The 19,093-nt window shown below is 58.9% G+C and overlaps 2 protein-coding genes across 8 annotated transcripts in view; both read right to left on the reverse strand.

Annotated features, from left to right (window-relative positions):
* Positions 1–1,281: 1,281 nt before the first annotated feature.
* Positions 1,282–12,284, reverse strand: MYDGF (myeloid derived growth factor). Its single transcript, XM_044752025.2, has 6 exons — positions 12,018–12,284; positions 10,957–11,007; positions 5,645–5,706; positions 4,046–4,127; positions 3,082–3,154; positions 1,282–1,767 (listed from the first exon to the last, which is right to left on the reverse strand). Exons 1-6 carry the CDS (start codon positions 12,195–12,197, stop codon positions 1,688–1,690), a joined length of 528 nt encoding a protein of 175 aa, XP_044607960.1. The 5' UTR covers positions 12,198–12,284; the 3' UTR covers positions 1,282–1,687.
* Positions 12,285–17,202: 4,918 nt separating this feature from the next.
* DPP9 (dipeptidyl peptidase 9) overlaps positions 17,203–19,093 on the reverse strand; it is a 38,006-nt gene continuing 36,115 nt past the window's right edge. For all 7 annotated transcript variants that reach the window (XR_011496109.1, XR_011496108.1, XM_014843110.3 and 4 more), the window contains one exon: positions 17,203–17,993. Coding sequence is in view for 5 of the 7 variants with exons in the window: in XM_014843110.3 (XP_014698596.3) it covers positions 17,901–17,993 (93 nt within the window). In the remaining 2 variants the exon portion in view is untranslated. The remainder of the gene's footprint in view (positions 17,994–19,093) is intronic.

The following is a 19,093-nucleotide window of genomic DNA, read 5'->3' on the forward strand; positions in this document are numbered from 1 at the left end:
TCTCCGCTCTGCCAGGATGGCAGCAGGCCCCCACGAGCATTCCGTTCAGCTCCTCATCATGTGCAAAGATCCTGGGGCCGGGGCGGCTTAGCTCTCGACATTATTTGAAAGCTACGTAAGGACGCATGCACGTGGCACGCAGGGGAACAGGGGAAAGCTTGTATGTCCCGAGATGCCCCCCCCGTGTCCCAGCGCACCGCACCCATTCGCTCTGCATCCCTGACGACGCCTGGGGTTGGGAAGTGGTGATCCGGGCTGAGTGTGGGCCATGTCCCACCGCCTGGGGCTGTGGGGGCCCCGGGCCATCCTAACCATCTCCTGGCCCCTGTTGAGACGCGCTGGGTCCGCTGAACCTCCAAGTCGGGAGTGGGAGAGGCTCCTGGCCCTCGGCGTTGTCCCCACAACCCCCACAGGTCCCCATACTCCCAGCCCTCGAGGCTGGGCTGTTCTTGCTCGAGTGACCCTCCTGTGGCCGCGCGCCCTTCACTCCTCCTCCCACAAGGTGGCACAGGCCACGTGTGCTCGCAGTTAAGGTGGCTGATGCTGTGCCCCCCATGCCCCAGGGCCGGGTCCCCCTGTTCCTAGACGGTCCTCCCTCCTGCTCACGCGCCTGGCCTGACACCGCTCTACACGGGCAGCCGCTGCGCGTGTGGACGGGGTGGGGGCCTTGCTCTGCTTCCTACGGGTGGAAGGAACCCCGACGCCCCCGGCCGCTTCTCCCCGCCAGGTGGGGTCACAGAGGGACAGAGAGGCCTCCATCCTCCAACACGGCGCTCCGAGGACGACCCCCCGCCCCACAGCACCGGGGCCCGGCAAAGGTCTCTTTCCCATTGTTTGCAGGTGCAAAGACGCGGTCAGAGGTCAGGCTGGGGGTCAAGCCGGGGGTCAGACTCCCAGGGCCCCTCTGAGTGGCTGGGAACTTTCGGGTTCCATCCATTTATTTTTCTTTGCCTGAGAGTGGTTTTTTTTTTTTTCTAAGTCACTGTGTTGCAATGCGGCTTCAGAAACATTGCGAGGCCACTCCCGGGGCGCAGAAGCAGTCGACCCTGGAGCCCTCGCCCTCCGTCAGGCCCGCCCGTGGGACTGCGGTGGCCGTGGCTCAGCCCAGCCCCCGTGGGCTCAGGAGTTCCAGAAAAATCCTGCCCGGCGTGATGCCGCTCAGCTGCTTCCAAGGGTTAGGGACATGGGGGCGGTGAGCCCCCCGCTGCTGTCCCGGGGTGGGGACCCAGCCCCCCACGCCCAGCCCGGCGGCCGGCACTGCCTGATGCTGAGTCTCTCTGGTCACTTTTCAATCGTCTTTTTTATTCAAATACGAAAGAACATGTCATTTCTTCCCACTTGGTCTGAAAGGAGGTCCCCTGGGGAAATCTAAGAGAACAGTCGGCTCGAGGGCAGAGGGCAGCTGGCTCGCTGGTCCCACGGGGACGCACGCTGGCTTCAGAACAGCCGCCGGCCCCAGGCCCCTCCTGGTGGGAAAGACGAGTGGCCGCCCCAGACCACGCTCCAGGTGCAGAGCGGGCGCAGCGGACTCCGTCCTGGGGCCTCTGCCGCCCTGAGGACCCCTCGGAACAGGGTGACAGCAGCGTGGGCAGAAAACCAACAGTCCCCCCAGAAAACCAGGGATGTGCCAGCCCCCCGGGCCAGGCTCCGCCAGCAGAGACGAGAAGTCGCCTTGGCGGGGCGCCGGTCACAGCTCGCTGCGCGATGCCTTGGCCACGATCACCAGCTTGGAGAGCTCGGACTTGAAGGCGCCGGGCCTGTGGGACACTGCGGAAGAGGAGACGCTTGGGAGGGCCCTCGCCGCCCCACAGATTCTCTGGGTCCTGGGCTGGGCAGGGGAGCCGTCCCCGTGGAAAGGCCCCTGGCCCCGAGGGTCTTACGGGTGAGGGACTGAAGAAAGGTCGGGAGGTCGAGGGCAGCAGGAGCCACGGGAAAGTGAGGTGGGAAGAGCCATGGTCATTTTTGCCACAGGGAGAGGGCACGGGGGTCGGGCTGCGTCACCTCCTGCTCACACGGGCAAATCAGGCCCAGACGATGCTCTTCCAGCAGGACCAGGAAATCTGGCCTCCACCTGCCACCCGCCCCCCCAGCTGGACCGTGACACCCTGTCCATCCTGTGCCCTGGGGCTCGGGGTTTGCCAGCAACCCCACCTCCCGTTCTTGACCTTGACTCTGAATGGTCCCAGGACCTCCAGGACCCAGGCCCCTCCCTATAAGCCCCCTGCTCCTGTTCGTGCCCTCCTCCTCTCCACTTTCGAGCCTGGTGACACCCACAGCTGCATGAGACCCTTCGCCTCATCTTTCCCCGTCCCTCAGGACCCTCACGGCTCCCCCAGACGCGGCTAGCTCCCACGTCCCCTGTCACCATCACCTGCCCCCTTGCTCTTGCACGCTGAGCCCCAACTCGGGAGTGTCTCGCTCATCCTTCTGCTCAGCATCTGCCTACGCGGCTCGATGTGGCTCAGAGGACACTGGGGCGTGACCCGCTCCCCCGTCACACACGCGGTCCCGACCTCAGTGCCCTGTGGCCACGATGCTCTAAACTCTCGAGGCCGTTCCTGGTCCCAGAGCCCAGCCCGGCCAGGCAGGGTGGACGTCCCAGGTGCACGCCCCCCATGGAGCACGCCGGGCTCGCGATTCTCCATCGGGGGTTGGCAAAGCCGGCCCGCTGCCCGGGAGCTAACAGTAGGTTTCACGTTTTTAAACAGCTTTCAGAACAATGGGAAGAAAACGGAATTTTGGGATGTGGGAAAGTGACGTGAAATTCACACGTCGTGTTCACACAATAAAGTTTCACTGGGACGCGGCCACGGTCCAGCCACCGACACAGGACTCACGCCCCTCTGCCCGCCGGGGCCACCCAGGTGGACTAGCCCACAGAGACACCCCGAGCTGCCCCACGAAGTGAGAACTCCGACCCTCTCGCCCTTTACAGAAACAGTCTGCCGACGCTCGGCTCTGACCCCCAGGACCCGAATGGCAGTCCTTGTCCCTGCCCGCCCGCGGTGGGTGCCGTCAGCTCCCCCACCCTCCCCGCTCCAGCCCCGGGTCCCGAGCCACGACCCCTCCGTCTTCACGCACCTGCTGTTTTGGTCACCTCGAATTCCTCGCTTTGCAGGGGAACATCGCTCTCTTTTTCAAACGCAGCTTTCGACTGAAAGAGAACCAGGGGTCCTGTTCTAATCAGGGGAGGACATGAGTCGCGTTGCTGCCCGAGAAGCACAGGCTGAGGGCGCACGCAGAGCCTCTCTCAGCCCATGAAGGAGAACCCGCTAGAAGAGGCTCAGTGACCCCCTAAGAGCCTGTCCACTGGCTTAAGACGTCATGCCTTTGCGGCAAATCCTGGGAGGAAGGCACTGAATTCCATTTTTTCTTGAGTTAATTTATGGAAAAGACACAAGCCTGACAGTATCAAACATTGAGCGTAATGTTTAAAAGTCTGAGTCGTGTCTCTTTCAAATCAGCTAAGAGAAGAGAGTTTTAAAGTGAGAAGGGACCCTGGAGAACAGCTGGTTCAAAGGTGTGCTGGTCACGCTGATGTGTGGACTCGGGGCAGCCACGGTCCCCACTCACATGGACTCTGCTGGCGGGAAGGAAAGTCTTGAAGAGGTGACGAAAGGCCACCCTGAGCCGACTTTGGGTAAAGGGCATGGGTGGGCCTGGTTTAGTCAGGTGAAGGGCCTTCACAGCAGAGCCGAGGCCCCCTGGAGAAGACAGGATGCCCGTGTGGCTGGCGGACCCTGGTGGGAGCAGGTCCCGGCCACGAGTCTCCAGGCCTGTTTCCCACCAGTTCCGCTTCTGGAACCGACAAGCGTTTTTCTAACTGTTTCTGACCCAAACGCAGGAGCGGGGGGGCCCTGCAGTGTGGCCGGCCCTGCTAGGGGCTGCAGGGTCGGGAGCAACGCCGAGGCGCTGACCGCGGGGCGCCGGAGCCGCACCAGTGAGCCACGCCGCCTGCTTCTCCGGGTCCCCTTGCGCCCGTGCTGTCCCCGCTCGTGTCCTCGCGGTGCCCCCGCCCTGGGCGCTGAGAGGCACCGGTACTCACGTAGGCCATGCCGTACTCGACCTCGGCGCCGCGCACCTCCGCCCGGAACTGCGTAAAGTAGAGGTAGGACTTGCCCTGTGGCCTGCAGAGAGGGGCCGGGTCAGCCGGGCCGCATGCGCCCCGCTTCCAGGACGGACGCTGTTTCGGGCACCGCTGACCGTGGGAAGGAGGGGCCCCCTCAACTCCATCCACCCTTCTTTCCTCTTTGCCGGAACGTTCTCCTGGCCCCTTCCCCTTCGGGGCTCCAGCTGGCCTGGGCCCCACCCCCGTGTTTGTTCCCCGAGTGCTTTTCAGTCGAGCGCCGGCGACATTCCAGGTGTTGCAGTGAGGGCCGGGCCAGCAACACCCCGGGGCCTGAGAAGTACAGGGGTTAACTAGGAAGGGGGGGCGGGGCATCTGCAAAGGTCCCGTGGAGGGTGCAAAGGGGACATCGAAGCAACCGCAAGGTCGGGTGGCCGGAGCAGAGAGGAGCTGAGCGGGGACGACTGGTGTCACAGGGGACGAGGACATCTGCGTAGGGCTGGGGGTGGAGGCAGCAGGGAGGCTGGGAGGGGGTGGCGGGGCGCATGCAGGTGGGTGGGGGCGCCAGGGGACCCCCAATTCTCTCGGCTCGTGGCTGCCCAGGGCCTGGCGGACTGAGGACCCATCAGTGTCTGAAATCTGGAGGCCGGGCCAGTCACGCTCCACCTCCTGGCGGGGCGGGGGGCCCAAGGTCAGCAGGTGGCTGGGGCTGCGTGTGTCCTTGGGCACCTGGGGGGCTGGTGTGCACGCCCCGTGCTGGGTGGCGATGTGCACGGGGAGGGTGCAGATGGGGGGCCTTCCTGTGACACGGGCGCCCCCGGGCGTCCTGACGAGGACTCGGGGCTCTGATAGGGGCCGGTCCCGCAGAGCGGGTGGGGCACCCCCACTACTTAGTAACACCTGCTGTTTGCACGGCGTCAAGCAGGGCACTGGGATGGCGCCACTAGTATGATTAAAACTCGCGTGTCCTTTAATTAAATGTCACCGTCACCACTCCCTGATTGTGTCCCATTTGTAATCTGTGCCCCTCTGACCCTGGTGCCCTGGGGGGGCGACCACGGCTTGGACTTCTGCGTAGTCGCAAAGGGCCTGCGCTGTTCCAGGCGCACAGTAAAGGCTGGAGAAATGGGTTCTCTTGGGGTGATGCGTCCCAGGCCGCGGAGCCCAGGGGAGCGGGGACAGGCCCTGAGGCAGCTCCACCCCCTCATCCCCACACTCCCTGTCAGGACGGGATGACGGGAAGGATGGACAGGGCACTGAACCATCACCGTGACTGCAAGGGACCAGGGCTGATCGCACTGCCTGGGCCACACTCCCCAGGGCCCCGACCCCTCTGGGCCTCAGTGTCCACGCGCTTCCCGGGGGCGCCGTCCTCACCCCAGCCATGCCCCAGCCCAGTGTGGCAGCCCCTTTCCTGCCTGCAGTCACGTGACCCGCTCCGCCAGCCTGTGCACCCGGGTGTGCCCTCCAGGGCTGTGGGCCCATGTCACTCTGCCTGACCCCTTCCCCTGCAGCAGCCCTGAGCGAAGGCGCCTCCTCCGGGGGCCACACCACGCCGCCGCCAGGACCCGCACTCACCTCCAGATGGTGCAGGTGAAATGCTGGTGGTCTTCGCTGGTCCCCAGACTCATCTGCCACCTCTGCGGAGAGAACACGGACACGCGTCAGGCCGGACGCACAGCCCGGCGGCGCGGGCTCGCTCTGTCTCCAGCTCCCTCGCAGTGGTGCAAAGGGCCCGAACCTTCCTGGGGCCACCTGGCTGGAGCCTGGCCTGCAGGTCCCCCCACGCTCTGCTCAGGGCCGTGGACTTCCCCCCTCACGGGGCGTACGTGCCATGGCAGGACGCACGACACCACGAGTGACCCCTAAGGTCACCGATGGACTTGGGGCGACGGTGACTGGGCCACGTAGTTTCCTCGATCGCCACGGATGTGCCCTCTTGGGGGGACGTTGATAATGGGGGAGGCTGTGCATGCGGGGATGGGCGGCCAGAAAGAGATCCATCTCTCTACCTTCTGCTCAATTTGGCTGTGAACCTACAACTGCTCTAGAAAATAAAATCTATTAAGGAAAATAAAAACAAAAAGACAAGAAAGGAAAACGGCGCATTCACACTGGCTGGTATAATTATAAGGAAGTCCTGGGAGAAGACACAAGATTTTCATCATCGCGGTTACACCAAGGACGTGGGCGGGAAGCGGACAAATGGAAGGTGCTGGAAAGCTTTTCATAGGCTTTTCTTTTTGAACAATGCGAATGTATTAGCTTTTTTAAAAAAAAACTAAATTAAAAAAATTAAAAACTTTCCATGCTTCCCCAACACACCGCCACCAGTTTATTCGGATTTTCATGGGCTCTGAAAACCCAGCCAACGGGGAACTGTAAACCTGTGTCACTTCTGGGCATTTTTGCGTTTTGCCAGCAAAATGAGAGATTACAGCCCTCTCCTGAGTAATAATGGACCCGGGTTTAATGTCAAGGCCTTTCCAGAAGGGAAACAAGTCCATTTTTATGGTAATTATCAGGGGAGTAGATGGTCACTGAAGCCGTTTGCCTGCGGCAGGAAACCGGCAGGACACGCTCGCTGGGTGCCAGGCCAGACCTGCCACTCGGCCTATTTATTTTCTATTTAATAATAAATACCTGTTGGGCTCCAAGGCCTCTGAGAACCAGAAACGGTTTTATGCTGTGAAATAGGTCTGGGAAAATTTTCCACAGCTCTTAAAAGCATCAGGAGAAGAAAGGCCAATATTTAACACTAAAAAAAAAATTAGGAACGCAAACAAGTTTAAAACCAAAAGTTTCTTGGCAGTAGGATCAGTGTCCCTCTGAGGGGACTTGTGAAATGTGAACTTGACCGTGGGCTTGTGGCTGCAGGGCGGGGGCCGGGCGAGGAGGCGCCCAGTTCAGCTTGAGCCTCTGGGACGTTCTCTGTAAGGCCAAGGGGGTTAGGGTCCTAAGTGGCCGGGCGTCACAGATGACACGCAAATGGGAGCCACTATTCTTTTGTATTAGGATGTAAATGCAGCCAGTTCCAGGAGTCTGGCCTACGCATCTGGGTGCGTCTCCTTCGCCCCATCAAGACCCAGATGGGTTCTCTGTCGCCAAAGATGCTCCCGGTTCCCTTGGGGTCAACCCCTTCCTGCAAACTCCTGGTGAGCACGGATCTGACCTCAGTCCCCATCGCTGTGCCTCTGCAGAAGGTCACCTGTGCGGACCATCAGTCTGTGGTCAGTTCACGTAACGCATTCGAGGTTTGGCAGCTTGCTGCGGGCCTCCACAGTTCACTTCCTTTTGACGGCTTTATTGAGAAACTGTACAATTCACGCTTTCAAAGTGCACAATTCAGTGTTTTCTAGTATATTCTGGATTGTGAAACCGTCATCACACTCTAATTCCAGAACATTCCATCACCCCATAAGGAAACCTCGTCCCTATCAGCAGTGCCCTCAGCCCCTCCCCAGCCCCCGGCCCCCACGAGCCCACTCTCTGTCTGTGGATCGGCCTGTTCTGGACGTTTCCCGTCCATGGGGTCACACGCCGTGTGTCCTTCTGTGTCTGCTTCTCTCCCTGAGCGTCGTGTGTGCAGGTCCATCCACGTGCGGCTGTGTCGGGGCCTCGCTCCTCTTCACGGCTGCGTCGTGCTCCAGAGTGTGGATGGCCGCATCTTACTGATCCACACACCCGCGGATGGACGTTTGGGTCGCTTCCACTTGTCGGCTGTCCTGGATCACGCGGCTACGCACAGTCGGGCCCAGGCTTTTGCGTGCACCTGCATCTTCACGTCTGCGGGGTCGACACCCAGCGGTGGAAGTGCGGGGCTGTCTGGTGAGCATGTTTACAAGAAACGGCCAATTTTCCCAAGTGGCCACAACTTGTTGCCTTCTCGCCAACCGTGGAGGGCACCGGGAGCTCGTGAACAAGCCTGTGCCCACCGTCACCTGACACCACTGGCTTCTCAGGCGACCCCCAGAGAAACAAACCACCGTCAAAGAAGCCAGAGCCGCTGCTGCCCTCAGAGGCCCGGGCCCCCGAGCTGGACGTGCGCAGCCCCACCGACCCCAGGCCCACAGTCCTGAGGCCTCCTGGGCGCCCAGACCGGGAACCGCTGGCCACCCGCGGTGTCCGACTGTCACAGTCCTAGATCAGCGCTGCCAGAACGAGACGGCGCCAAACACGTCTCTCTTCTCTTGGGTGATTCGCTTCAGGAGGAATCCGCTCGGCCGGGACCGAAGGACCAAGCCTACGGCTGGCTCTAGTCTGTGACTGCACTGCGCTCCAAGAGACGGCCCGGCCCGCGGTCACACCGCCTGGAGGGAGCGACCGCGACTCTCCCCGGGCGCCAGAGCAGACAGTCCCCCTGAAGCTTAATCAGGGAGGCGCGTGTGCTGTTTTCCACGGTGCCGGTGGCGCCGGGCGGGTCCCGGCACAGAGCTGCGGGGAGGGGCCTGTGCCCTGGGGACCTCGGTCACCTCCCAGCTCGGGAGCCTGGAAATTCTCCACCTCTGGGCCTCCGTGTCCTCGTGTGTAAAAAGGGATGATGTGGGGACAGTCCCGCCTGCTTGCGCGGTGGCGAGATGAGACGAGGTGTCTGCGCCACGGGAGCAGCGTCACCGCGATGTCACTGTCCAGTAGATCGATCGTCAGCATGACAGGGCTGACACGTGGACGAGGGCGCGCTGGGTCGCATCCCGGGGCTCTCGGGGCGCAGGGCTGGACCGCGGGCCCGGGGTTACTATTCCGAAGAATGTCCCACAGCGGAGTGGACGCCTGGGAGCAGAGGCTGGGACGGGGGTCTCCAGTCGTTTGCTCCAGGCTGTTAAAATGTTGCCGCTGGGAATCACTGACTTTCATTTACAAACTGGACATGTCTAAAATCCTCAAAGCGGGCTGCATGTCCCTCTTGCCCCGTGGTTGTCAAGTGGGGATCACTTTGTTCCCCAGGGGACACTGGGCGACGCCTGGGGACATCTGTGGTTGTCATGACTGGTGGTGTCGGGGTGTCGAGTGGGTGGGGCCAGAGATGCTGCTCAACCCCCCACAGTGCCCAGGTCGGCCCCGCACAGACAGTGACCGGGCCCCTACGTCCACAGTGCTGGGGGAGAGACCCCCTCGCCCATTTCAACGTCCTGAGTGTGAGACAAGGCTCTGGCCCGGAGCCAGCCTGTTGGAGGGCCAGGCACGTGCCGTGGGGGTTCCCAGGCCGCCTCTGTCTCTAAGACTCCACGCTGTTCCAGGACACAGAGCCACAGACTGTTCTGGAATGAGAGCCGTGTCTCCCCAAGCCTGGGTGTTGGGGAGGAAAACACAGTGAGGGACACGAGAGACGGGGCCACTGTTTCCGCCGTGACAACGAGGCGTGACAAACCACCCCAGATCTGGTAACTTACGACAACTGACATTTACTCCCTCACCTTCTGGGGGCCGGAAGTCCCAAATCCAGGTGTCGCAGGCCCGCGCTCCCGCCGGAGGCTCCGGGAGAGGATCCTTTCTGCCTCTTCCAGTTTCCGGTGGCTCTGCGTGTTCCCTGGCTCGTGGCCGCACGTGTCACTCGGCCCCCCCCGCGTCTTCTCTTCCCCTATCCAATCTCCCCCGTGTGTCTCTTATAAGGACTCTCGTCACTGGACTCGGGGCTCCCCTAACAATCCAGGAGGATCGCTTCATCTCAAAACCCTTCACTTCATCACATCTGCAAAGACTTTCTAAATGAGGTCACCTTTACGGGTTCCATGAGTTAGCATGTGGATATACCTTTTTGGAGGGCTCCCTTCAACTCCCTACGCCACGCACCAGAGGACCACAAACTGAGGAGGTCGACAGCAACGCCCCTTTATAGCTCGGAGCTGTGCAGGGCAGAGGGCCGGGCATCGCGAGGCTGGGTCCCTTGCTCAGGGTCTCACCAGCGAGAATCAATGTGTCGGCCACACTGTTCGCATCTGGAACTCGGGTCCTCTTCCAACTCCCGTGGTTTTGGCAGAATCAGTTCCCGGCGGGTGAAGGACTCCTTGTTGCCAGCCAGGTGACACCCATCTCTCCTAGAGGCCAAACGCGCTCCTTGCCACGCGGTCCCCACAAAGCTGGCAATGGGGCATGTCGGCCGTTTCATGCTTCAAATCTCACTTCCTCTTCTGCCAGCAGCTGGAGCAAACAGCCCACGAAGACACAGGGACCTGAGCCCTACACTGCAAGGCACTGGATTCTAGCAACTTCCACGAGCCTCGAAGGGGATTCTCCCAGAGCCTGCAAATGAGAGCCCAGCCCAGCTGACACCTTAATTTTTTTTTTCTTTTTTTTTTGGTGAAGAAGATTGTCACTGAGCTAACATCTGTGCCAACCCTCCTCCGTTTTATGTGGGATGCCACCACAACGTGGCTTGACAAGCAGTGCTAGGTCCGCGCTCGGGATCTGAACCTGTGAACCCTGGGCTGCCAAAGGGGAGTGCGTGAACTTAACCACTACACCACTAGGCTGGTCCCTTGATTTTGGTTTTATGAAGCGCCCCACTGAGCCGCTGGGACGTCTGACCTCCAGGACCCTGAGGTGTTGTTTTAAGGTTCGAACAAATGGGTGTTGTTTTAAGGTTCGAAGTCTGGGTGATTGTTACGCAGCACAGAAAACGAAGACAACGCCCCTAACAGAGGCCCATGGGAGTGGCAGCTTCCCACCCACGCCACTCCTGCTGTCCAGACGCGTGTCCGCTCTGTGGAATTACGAGTGGAACCTGCCACCACTAGTTAACTTGAGCACTCTCGCTTTTCCTGGTTAAGCAAGAATAGCCTTATGAGTGGAAGTTAACGCACGCACGAGCCAAGCCCGCTGTCCCCGGAGAGCGTCTCTGTGTGACAATGGCTGTCGTCATGCTGAGCGACATGGAACTTTGAACAACTCACCTCATTGGTCCCTCCTTGAGAAGCGTAGGTGAACACGCAAGAGTATCTGTCCTAGAGAACAGAAGGAAAGAGAAAGGCTTGGGAGGGGCTCCTGGGGGCGGCAGGGTCTCGGGCCGTCCTTCTGAGATGCAGAATCAAGATCAGCCCTCTTTTGAGCATCTGTTCCCTGGGGAAAGGAGGCAGTCTGCAGACCTCCTGGGTCAGGACCAACGACCCACGTGGCTTCTAGCAGATGAGGAACAGGAAGAGGGAGGTCACACCCCCTCCAGCACCCACCAAGCAGGGACACCTGGGGGCCCCTCTCTGCTCTGCTGTGCCTAACACACAATGCATTTGCACAATACCCGCTAGAAGGAAATCCTCAACAAACAGTTGGAGGACTGATAAGGAGGAGTGGGGAGGAAGCCTCTCCAAGGAGCTGGGGACAGGGCTGGGCTAGACCCGCCTGCCGCCTCCAGGTAAAGAGGGCCTGGCCTCACACCTGGGGGGAAAGGATGTGGGACCTTGTGCAACGGAAGGAGAGAGCCACGCCCGTCCACTTCCTCCCGAGCCAGCGCTGCAGCTCACGACCTGCTGCACAGCCTCGGGGCGCACACCCCTCAGCTCCAGCTCCCCTCTCCCCATGTCTGCGCCCGCCCTGCTCGCCAGTGGCCGGACACTCGCCTGGGGCTGGGGGACAGGGATGCCTGGCACTCGGGGCATGTGAGAGGAGACGGGGCCTCAGGTCGGTGACCCAGGCCCCTCAAAGCCCTCAGCCCCCAGGAGGCCCTAGAAGTTCAGTCCTGTCTCCCGGACGACCCTGCACTGGAGCCCAGGACCACCTCCTCAAGCCCCGCCCCCTCATCGAGCCCCGCCCCTGGGCTCCACGCCCCACCACAAAAACCCCGCCCCTAGGGTACACACCCCTCCGCAAAGCCCCGCCCCCTCACCGAGCCCCCCTGGGCCACGCCCCTCCACAAAAGCCCCGCCCCCTCCTCGAGCCCCGCCCTAACGGTCTCTGTCCCCTCCTCGGGCCCCGCCCCGGCCACCCCTCGAGCTCCCGGGGAGGTTGCGGCACGTACCCCCGGGCCCGCGTTCTGGGAGAAGGAGTGCACGACGCCGCCGGGCCGCACGTCAAAGGCCACCGTCGTGGGCTCGGACACCGCCTCCGCCGGCCTCAGCGCCACGGCCGCCAGGAGCAGCGCGACCCACAAGCTCGCGCCGCCGCCGCCGCTGTGCCTCCCGCCGCTGGGCGCCGCCATCTTGGACTGGGCGCGCAGGGCAGGGGCGGCGACGGGGCGCGGCGAGGGACACGTGGGGCGTCCGCCGGGGGCCACGTCTTCGCGGCGCGGCCACGTGACCCGGCGCGCCCCGCCCCTCTCCCGCCGGCGCCGCCATCTTGGGGGCGGGACTTGGGGCTCCTCGGGGAGTCCGTGGGGTGCGTGGTCTTGGAGCCGGGTTTCTGGGCTCGGGGTCCCGTGGGCCCTCACTTACTGGCCGTGGACTGACCCTGCAGCCCTTGCAATCAGTCAGTGTAGACGGGATGGGGGAAATGGAAAGTCAACACTGGACTAACCATCATCGTTGCAGCCAAGATCCGTGGATGGAGGCTCCAAATGGGTGGGGGAAAATGTGATGAGAACCAGCCTGTTTGCACAGTCGCAAAGTACTGCCCCCCAAGATACGTATTAGTTACAAAGAGAAAAATAGTAATTTACAACGGAGACCCCATCGTTAGCCCAATGATCCGAGTTACCGTCCCCCAACATGAGGTGGCGACACCCCGGTGCCGCAGACGCGCCCTCCCAGGGGCACCTGTGGAATCGTCGCCCCAAATGCACGACCTCAGTGGAATCACAAGCCAACATCAGACAAACCCGAGATGCAGGATGTCCTACAAGATACCCGGGCAGCACTCTTCAAACACGTCCTGGCAGACGGGCTGAGGGTCCGCCCAGGACAAGGAGAGGCGGTGTGAGCCCTGGATCGGTCCTTGTCTTGGTTCGGGCTCTTGTAACAAAAATGCCACAGCCCGAGGGCCTTAAACAACAGGCGTTTATTTCTCGGGGTCCTGGAGGCTGGAGGTCCAAGATCAAGGTGCCGGCAGATTCGGTGTCTGATGAGGACCCGCTTCCAGGCCGTAGATGGCGTCTTGTCCCTGTGTCCTCACATGATGGAAGTGGGAGGGAGCTCTCTGGGGTCCCTCTTGTAAGGGCGCTAATCCCATTCACCAGGGCAGCACCCCCAGGACCTCATCACCGCCCCAAGGCCCCACCTCCAAATTCCATCCCCTTGCGGGGGTAGGATTCAACATACGAATTCTGGGAGGACACAAACATTCAGTCTGGAACAATCCTAGACCAGAAAAACGACCTTCGAGGGAGAAACGGTGAAATCCAAAGGAGGTCCATATGTTAAATATATTAATTTAAAACTTTTAATTTTAGTTAGTATATTAATTTATTAGTATATTAATATAATATGTAATTACTATATTATGTATCAATGCAATTAATATATAACTAAGACAATTATATATTTATATATAAAAATATAATTTATAATATATAAAATAATGTTAATAAAATTATATATTAATATAACTGTTAAATTAATAATATTAACTTAAATTGATATAATTTTAATGAATAAGTTTGCTACAATTATACTGATTAGTTATATAATTTAATTATATATTAGATGATAGGATGGTACTGATGTTAATTTCCTGGCTTCAATAACCCGGCTTATACCACAGTTACATAAGATGTTCACATTAGAGGAAGCTGGATGAAGAGTATTCTGGAACTCTACTATTTCTGCAGCTTTTCTCCGAGCCAGAATTCATTTCAAAATATGAAATTAAAAAGAAAATAATTCCTACCTCGGGGGGTTGTCAGGAGGATTAAGTGAGGGCAGGCAGGCAAAGCTCCTACAAGTAAGAACTCTAAATATTAGCTGTTACCAGCGTTAGATGCCAACGAAGAAATCCAAGATTTCCCGCTACGGAAGGAAAGCTTTTGTGTGTGTGGGGGGGGGTGTGTGTCACAAATTGCTTAAAATTTTCAAGAAAACACCCGTGGCCAGATCTGGAGTCTCCAGAATGAAGCTGGTTTTCCTGGTCCTTCCTGACTTGAAAGAACGGAATGCAGAGAGCAAATGTCACAGGGGACCCCTCAGCTGGGCTCCATCGCACCACCCTATGAGGAGGGTCCTGTCGGAGGCTGGCGGCCCCCCAGATAACGCTACCTGCAGGACTCATGCTTTTCTGCGGCAGCAGCCTAGCCTAGATTGAGCTGGCTGCTCTGGGGTAAGGAATTTCTTCCTCCTCGCCACTGCCTGCCCTGGATCCATTAGAAACTGGCTCCACAAACCGGACCCCCGCCGTCCTATCCCTCCGGCGTTTTGCTCAGCACGGCTCCGTCGACGTCTTTCCCACATCCTCACTGCGGTGCTTGACCTTCAGCCTGTCACTACGAAGGGTTCGATTGGTGGCCAAGCGCTGATGCTAAGATGTCTCCATTGTGAGCTGAGTCTCCCACGCAAGGGGGTGGGTTTGTGCGTGTGTGTGTTTTCTTTTCAGAAGGACTGAGCCCCAAGCGTCTTGCCTTTCCTTTTGGCTTCCAAAAAAAAAAACCACAAAAAAACAAAAAAAACCCCACACTGGAGGCATTAAGAGAGAAAAACCATCATTCTGAAGATCCTGCTTTCTAGTCTTTAAAGGAAAAGATTAGATAAGAGAAATAGTACAATTTCTCTCTCTATGGTCAGGACACCACGAACAGCCGGGGGTGTGGATCTAAAGGGATTGGACGAAGCGGCTCCTTCGTGGTGAATAAGCAACTCCGTATTTTGAGGGTGGTGGTGTTAGAGGAATCTACACAGGTGGCAGAGTGGAACAGAACTGCACACACACACAAATGAGCACGTGGGAAAGCTGAGAAAATCCAAATAAGGTCTGGAGTCTCGTTAAGTGCACGGTGCTCATGTCAGCTTCGCCTTTTGCCCGAGCTCGATGGTGTGGAAGGGCTGTAACCTGGGGGAAGGGTAGATGGGACTCTGTACTATTTTTGCAACTTCCTATGTGTCGATAGTTACTATTTTTTTGAAATACCATAAATAGGTTGGAGAAGAAAATGACAAACCAGGAAAACATCTGCAACCGATATGACACGGGGTTTTATGTCCACACCTATGGCTTCCTGCCAGTTAGGGAAGAGATGAGCCGTCCCACCAGGAGAGGAATCAAACGCGTGTGGACAACCTGAAACAGCATTGGGGACCCTCCCGCTGACGGTACCCCCACCAGCGGGGGAGAACGCTAGCGGCTCATGTATCAACTCAGAAGAAACAAACACCTCTTAACCTGCCACCTCTGGGAGCCCGAGACCTTCTGCCGGCAGACACTTGTCCTTTTGTAGCTGCCCATGATCCATTGCCACTTCCCATTGGCAACCCACTTCCGTTTCTGGGCCTCATTCTTGCTGTCTCGTGACAATCTGAGGACTGGCTGAGTGAGGCAGGGGAGGGAGGTTCGATGAAGAGTTCCTGCTTTGAGATGATCATGGGTTCCCAGCTGCCAAGCCTCCTGGGGCAACTCCAGTGCCCCCTTTCCCACCACTTTTGTCATTCCGTGACTTGTGATTAGTTCCCTCCTCCACTTTCTTTCACAGGGGATTAAGCGAAAGACAGCTTGTTCCTGAGATGATTTTAAACATTCATTGGCTGAGCTTCCAACCTGTAAAACGTTTTGAAATCGGTGACATAGTTCAGTTTGCAACATGTATGACAATGGACTGGTTTCCTTCATATATAGAGTGTCTACAAATCAATGAGGCCAACTGGTCAAAAGAAAGGTGGGCAAATGATTACTAGTCAACAGATGTCATCAAACATGGAGATTCCCACACATAAAAGAAATCTGAATTCAAATTACAGTGGGATGACATATTCACCCATCAGAAGGGCAAAGATAAAAATGCAAACACCTAGTACTGGGGAAGGAATGGAGACGCAGACACACTCCTCCCCTCTCAGCAGGAGTGTACTCTGAGGCATTCTCTTTTGACGGCAATTTGGCATTCTTCAAAATTAAGAATGAATATGCTTTTTGTTAATTCCTAGAAATATATTCCTAGAATAGTTTACCCTGTAAACTCAAACATATGCCCAAAACAGGCACCAGGCTGTTTCTTGCCGTATCACTTATACCAGGGCTTGGCCAACTTCAGCCCGAGGGCCAAATCTGGCCGGCTGCCTGGTTTTGCAAATAAAGTTTTATTGGCACACAGCCACGCCCACTCATTTACATACCCTCCACCCCCTCAATTACATACCCTCCCTGCCTGCTGGGAACTCCGAGGGCAGAGTGAGTAGCTGGGGGAACAGACTGGCCTGCAAAGCCTAAAATATTTACTGTTTGGCCCTTTACAAAGAAAGTCTCCTGACCTCTGATTTATACTGACTTACACAAAAAGCCAAGAATAACCTGTTTTCCTTTGATAGGTACCCAGCAAAATAAATCATGACGCATTCACAGGGTGGAAGAGAATGCAGGTATCAAAAATGGAGACTGGGGAGCCAGCCCTGGTGGCCTAGTGGTTAAGTTCAGCACGCTCCACTTCCGCAGTCTGGGTTTGGTTTCCGGGCATGGACCTACACTTCTCTGTTACCGGCCATGCTGTGCTGGTGGCCCACATACTAAAAAACAGAGGAAGACTAGCATGTATGTTAGCTCGAGACAATCTTCCTCAGCAAAAAAAAATGAATAAATAAAAGCAGAGCTTCCTAAAGATGGAGGGTGACCGTGCAGGGCAAGGCCATCCTGCTGTTAGAAATTCAAGTGGAGAGTGCTGTCTGCATGGCTGAGTGGCACAGAGACCTGGCTCTCTTGGTCTCTCGGCTGTTGGGACAAACATGATGAGGTGCAGGGCCTGCCCTCCCTGGTCGGCGGTTCCTGAGCCCTGAACCAGGGAGTGAGGCATCTGGACAAGCACAGATGCAAAAGGTAGTAATGGTGGCGGGCGGCGGTGGGCCGAGCGCGGCCAGGAGGATGTGGCCTGGGCTGTGCTTTTGCCCTGGGGGCCGGCTGCGGCCACATCCTGTGCTGGGTCCCTAAGTGACACGCTTGGCGGCATCAGGGCGGCTGGGACCGTCCCCCCTGGACCACTGATGAGGGTGGGGCATCTTCAGCGAGGGGCAGGCCCCCCCCCCAGAGGAGCCCCCCACGAGCCGCGGGGCCGGGAAGGAACCTCACTGAGGCTGGTGGCCACGCTTCCATCTGGAATCGTTTAATGAGTCGACTTCTGACACGCATAATTATAAAAGAATAAGAATCGACAAAAATATTTTCTTTCCATAATATGTAGAGGTGGTTCGTTTCTGGTGGGGCTTTTTTTTTTTTTTTGCTTCTTTTTTGCCCCTGGCGGAACTCTTGGCGGGGAGGGAAAGGAAGGAGGAAGGGTCACCCTGAGGCGGGGATGGCGCCACGGCGCCCCCGGACCCTGGTGTGCGCGTGCGGCCGCCCGGGGGGCTGGCTGGGTCGCACCCCGCGGGCCAGCGGCGGACCCCGATTCTAGACTGAGGCTCCCTCGTTTCTGTCCTTTAAACAATGATGAAAAACACCCTCCAGAACAAAACGCGGGGATGCGGTGGGCGCGCAGAAAGGCGGTCGCATGCTCCGGGCCGCGGGGGCGGGCCTCTCCGGTGGCCGCGGCTTGACCTCCTGCTCCCGGGCGACACGGGGACAGGAGGGGATGGCTTGACAAGCGCCTCGTGGGCGCGGCCTCGTCTCTCCGTCCCGGCGACCGAGAAGCAACAGGCAAGAACCCAGGAGCATCGAAAACCGAGAGAAGGCGGGGGCGCGAAGGCGGCTCCCCTGGGCGCGGCGGGGCGGGCCACTCGGTCCCCCGGGGGCAGCGGCGGCGGAGCCACTTGTGCTCTGGACGCGCCGGCGGCCGCGGGGCTCAGAGGTATTCCTGGAGAAAGTGCAGCAGCGTGACTTCGTAGTGCTCGCCGGACTCGGGGCAGCGGATGCTGTGTCGCTCGTTGGGGTAGATCTGGGGGCAGAGACGGCAGGGCTGGTGGCACCGAGGGACCCTCCCCGAGTCGCTCCCCACTCTGCACCCGGAAGCCCCTCCGCCCCCCTGGCTCGGGCGGCTCCCCGGGGCCCTGCCACCTCCCATCCCGGGTGGACGGGGCGGACGGGGAAGGGCAGACGCTCTGGAACTACGGGCCTGGGTTCGAATCCCCCTCTGCCGCCAGCTTGCTGTGTGCCTCTGGGCGAGTGACAACCTCTCTGGCTGTGGCCGCCCCCCACAACCCGGAGAAAAATACGGCCCCAGCGGGGTCTCGGCGAGGCGCTCACACGCACGGCCCCGGCGCGTAAGGAAGATCAGAACCCCGACAGCCGCGGTCCCCAAACCCCATCTCGGCGGAGGGGGCGGGGCGGCAAATCAGCGACAGCCGAGCCCCCACCCCAGCCATTTCCACTTCACCGAAAGGCCTCGTCTGCGCGGTACATGCCAAGGCCCCCAGGGCGCCCCTCACCAAGGCTCTGCCAAGTGGTTTGTGGGCCCTCACACCATCCGAGGGGGGTCATCCCCAGACAGGGACAGGGACGTGTGGGCCCCCAAGGCTGTGCCCAGGGAATCAGCGGGCCCCTGAGACCTGGCTGGTCAACATCCAGGCCCTTGGGCGGATGGTGACAGGGCGCAGGTCTTGCCTCTGGCCATGAAGTGAGGGCTCTCGCACCCCAACTGTTCCCTGATGGCATCTTGGGGCTCACGGGACAGGCGTGAAACCAGTTCCAGATTCACCTCAAGAACCCAGCCGCGATCCCACACTGGGGCTGGGCAGTTCCAGGGTCAGGCCCCATTCCTCACCTCTTCCTACCAGCAAGCTGGGTTTCTAAACCAAACTATTCCTTCCTCTCCCGGCCCACGACCACAGCCTGGGCCCATTACCCCAGGAATGCTTCAAGCTGCTCAGAGGTCTCCCCTCCTCTACCTTTGCCTTCTTTAATCTGTCCCTGGATGAATCACAAGTCTGACTGCACTGTGCCCAGTTCAGACTCCTCCAAGGACTTGGCAGCCTGACATCAAGAGCCAGCTTCCTGGGTCCTGCTGCCCCTGCAGCCTCACCGGCCCCACTCCTCTCT

The sequence above is a fragment of the Equus asinus genome, chromosome 20 (assembly GCF_041296235.1).
Source record: "Equus asinus isolate D_3611 breed Donkey chromosome 20, EquAss-T2T_v2, whole genome shotgun sequence".
Lineage (NCBI taxonomy): Eukaryota > Metazoa > Chordata > Mammalia > Perissodactyla > Equidae > Equus > Equus asinus.

Bases quoted from the DNA above. Each gene is read 5' to 3' on its own strand.
- MYDGF (XM_044752025.2), bottom strand. From the start codon at position 12,197: ATGGCGGCGCCCAGCGGCGGGAGGCACAGCGGCGGCGGCGGCGCGAGC. The intron at 3,155-4,045 runs GTGAGTACCGGT...GTTCTCTTTCAG, and splicing joins TCGAGTACGGCATGGCCTAC to TCGAAAGCTGCGTTTGAAAA. The intron at 1,768-3,081 runs GTGCGTGAAGAC...CCTCTTCCGCAG, and splicing joins CGAGGTGACCAAAACAGCAG to TGTCCCACAGGCCCGGCGCC.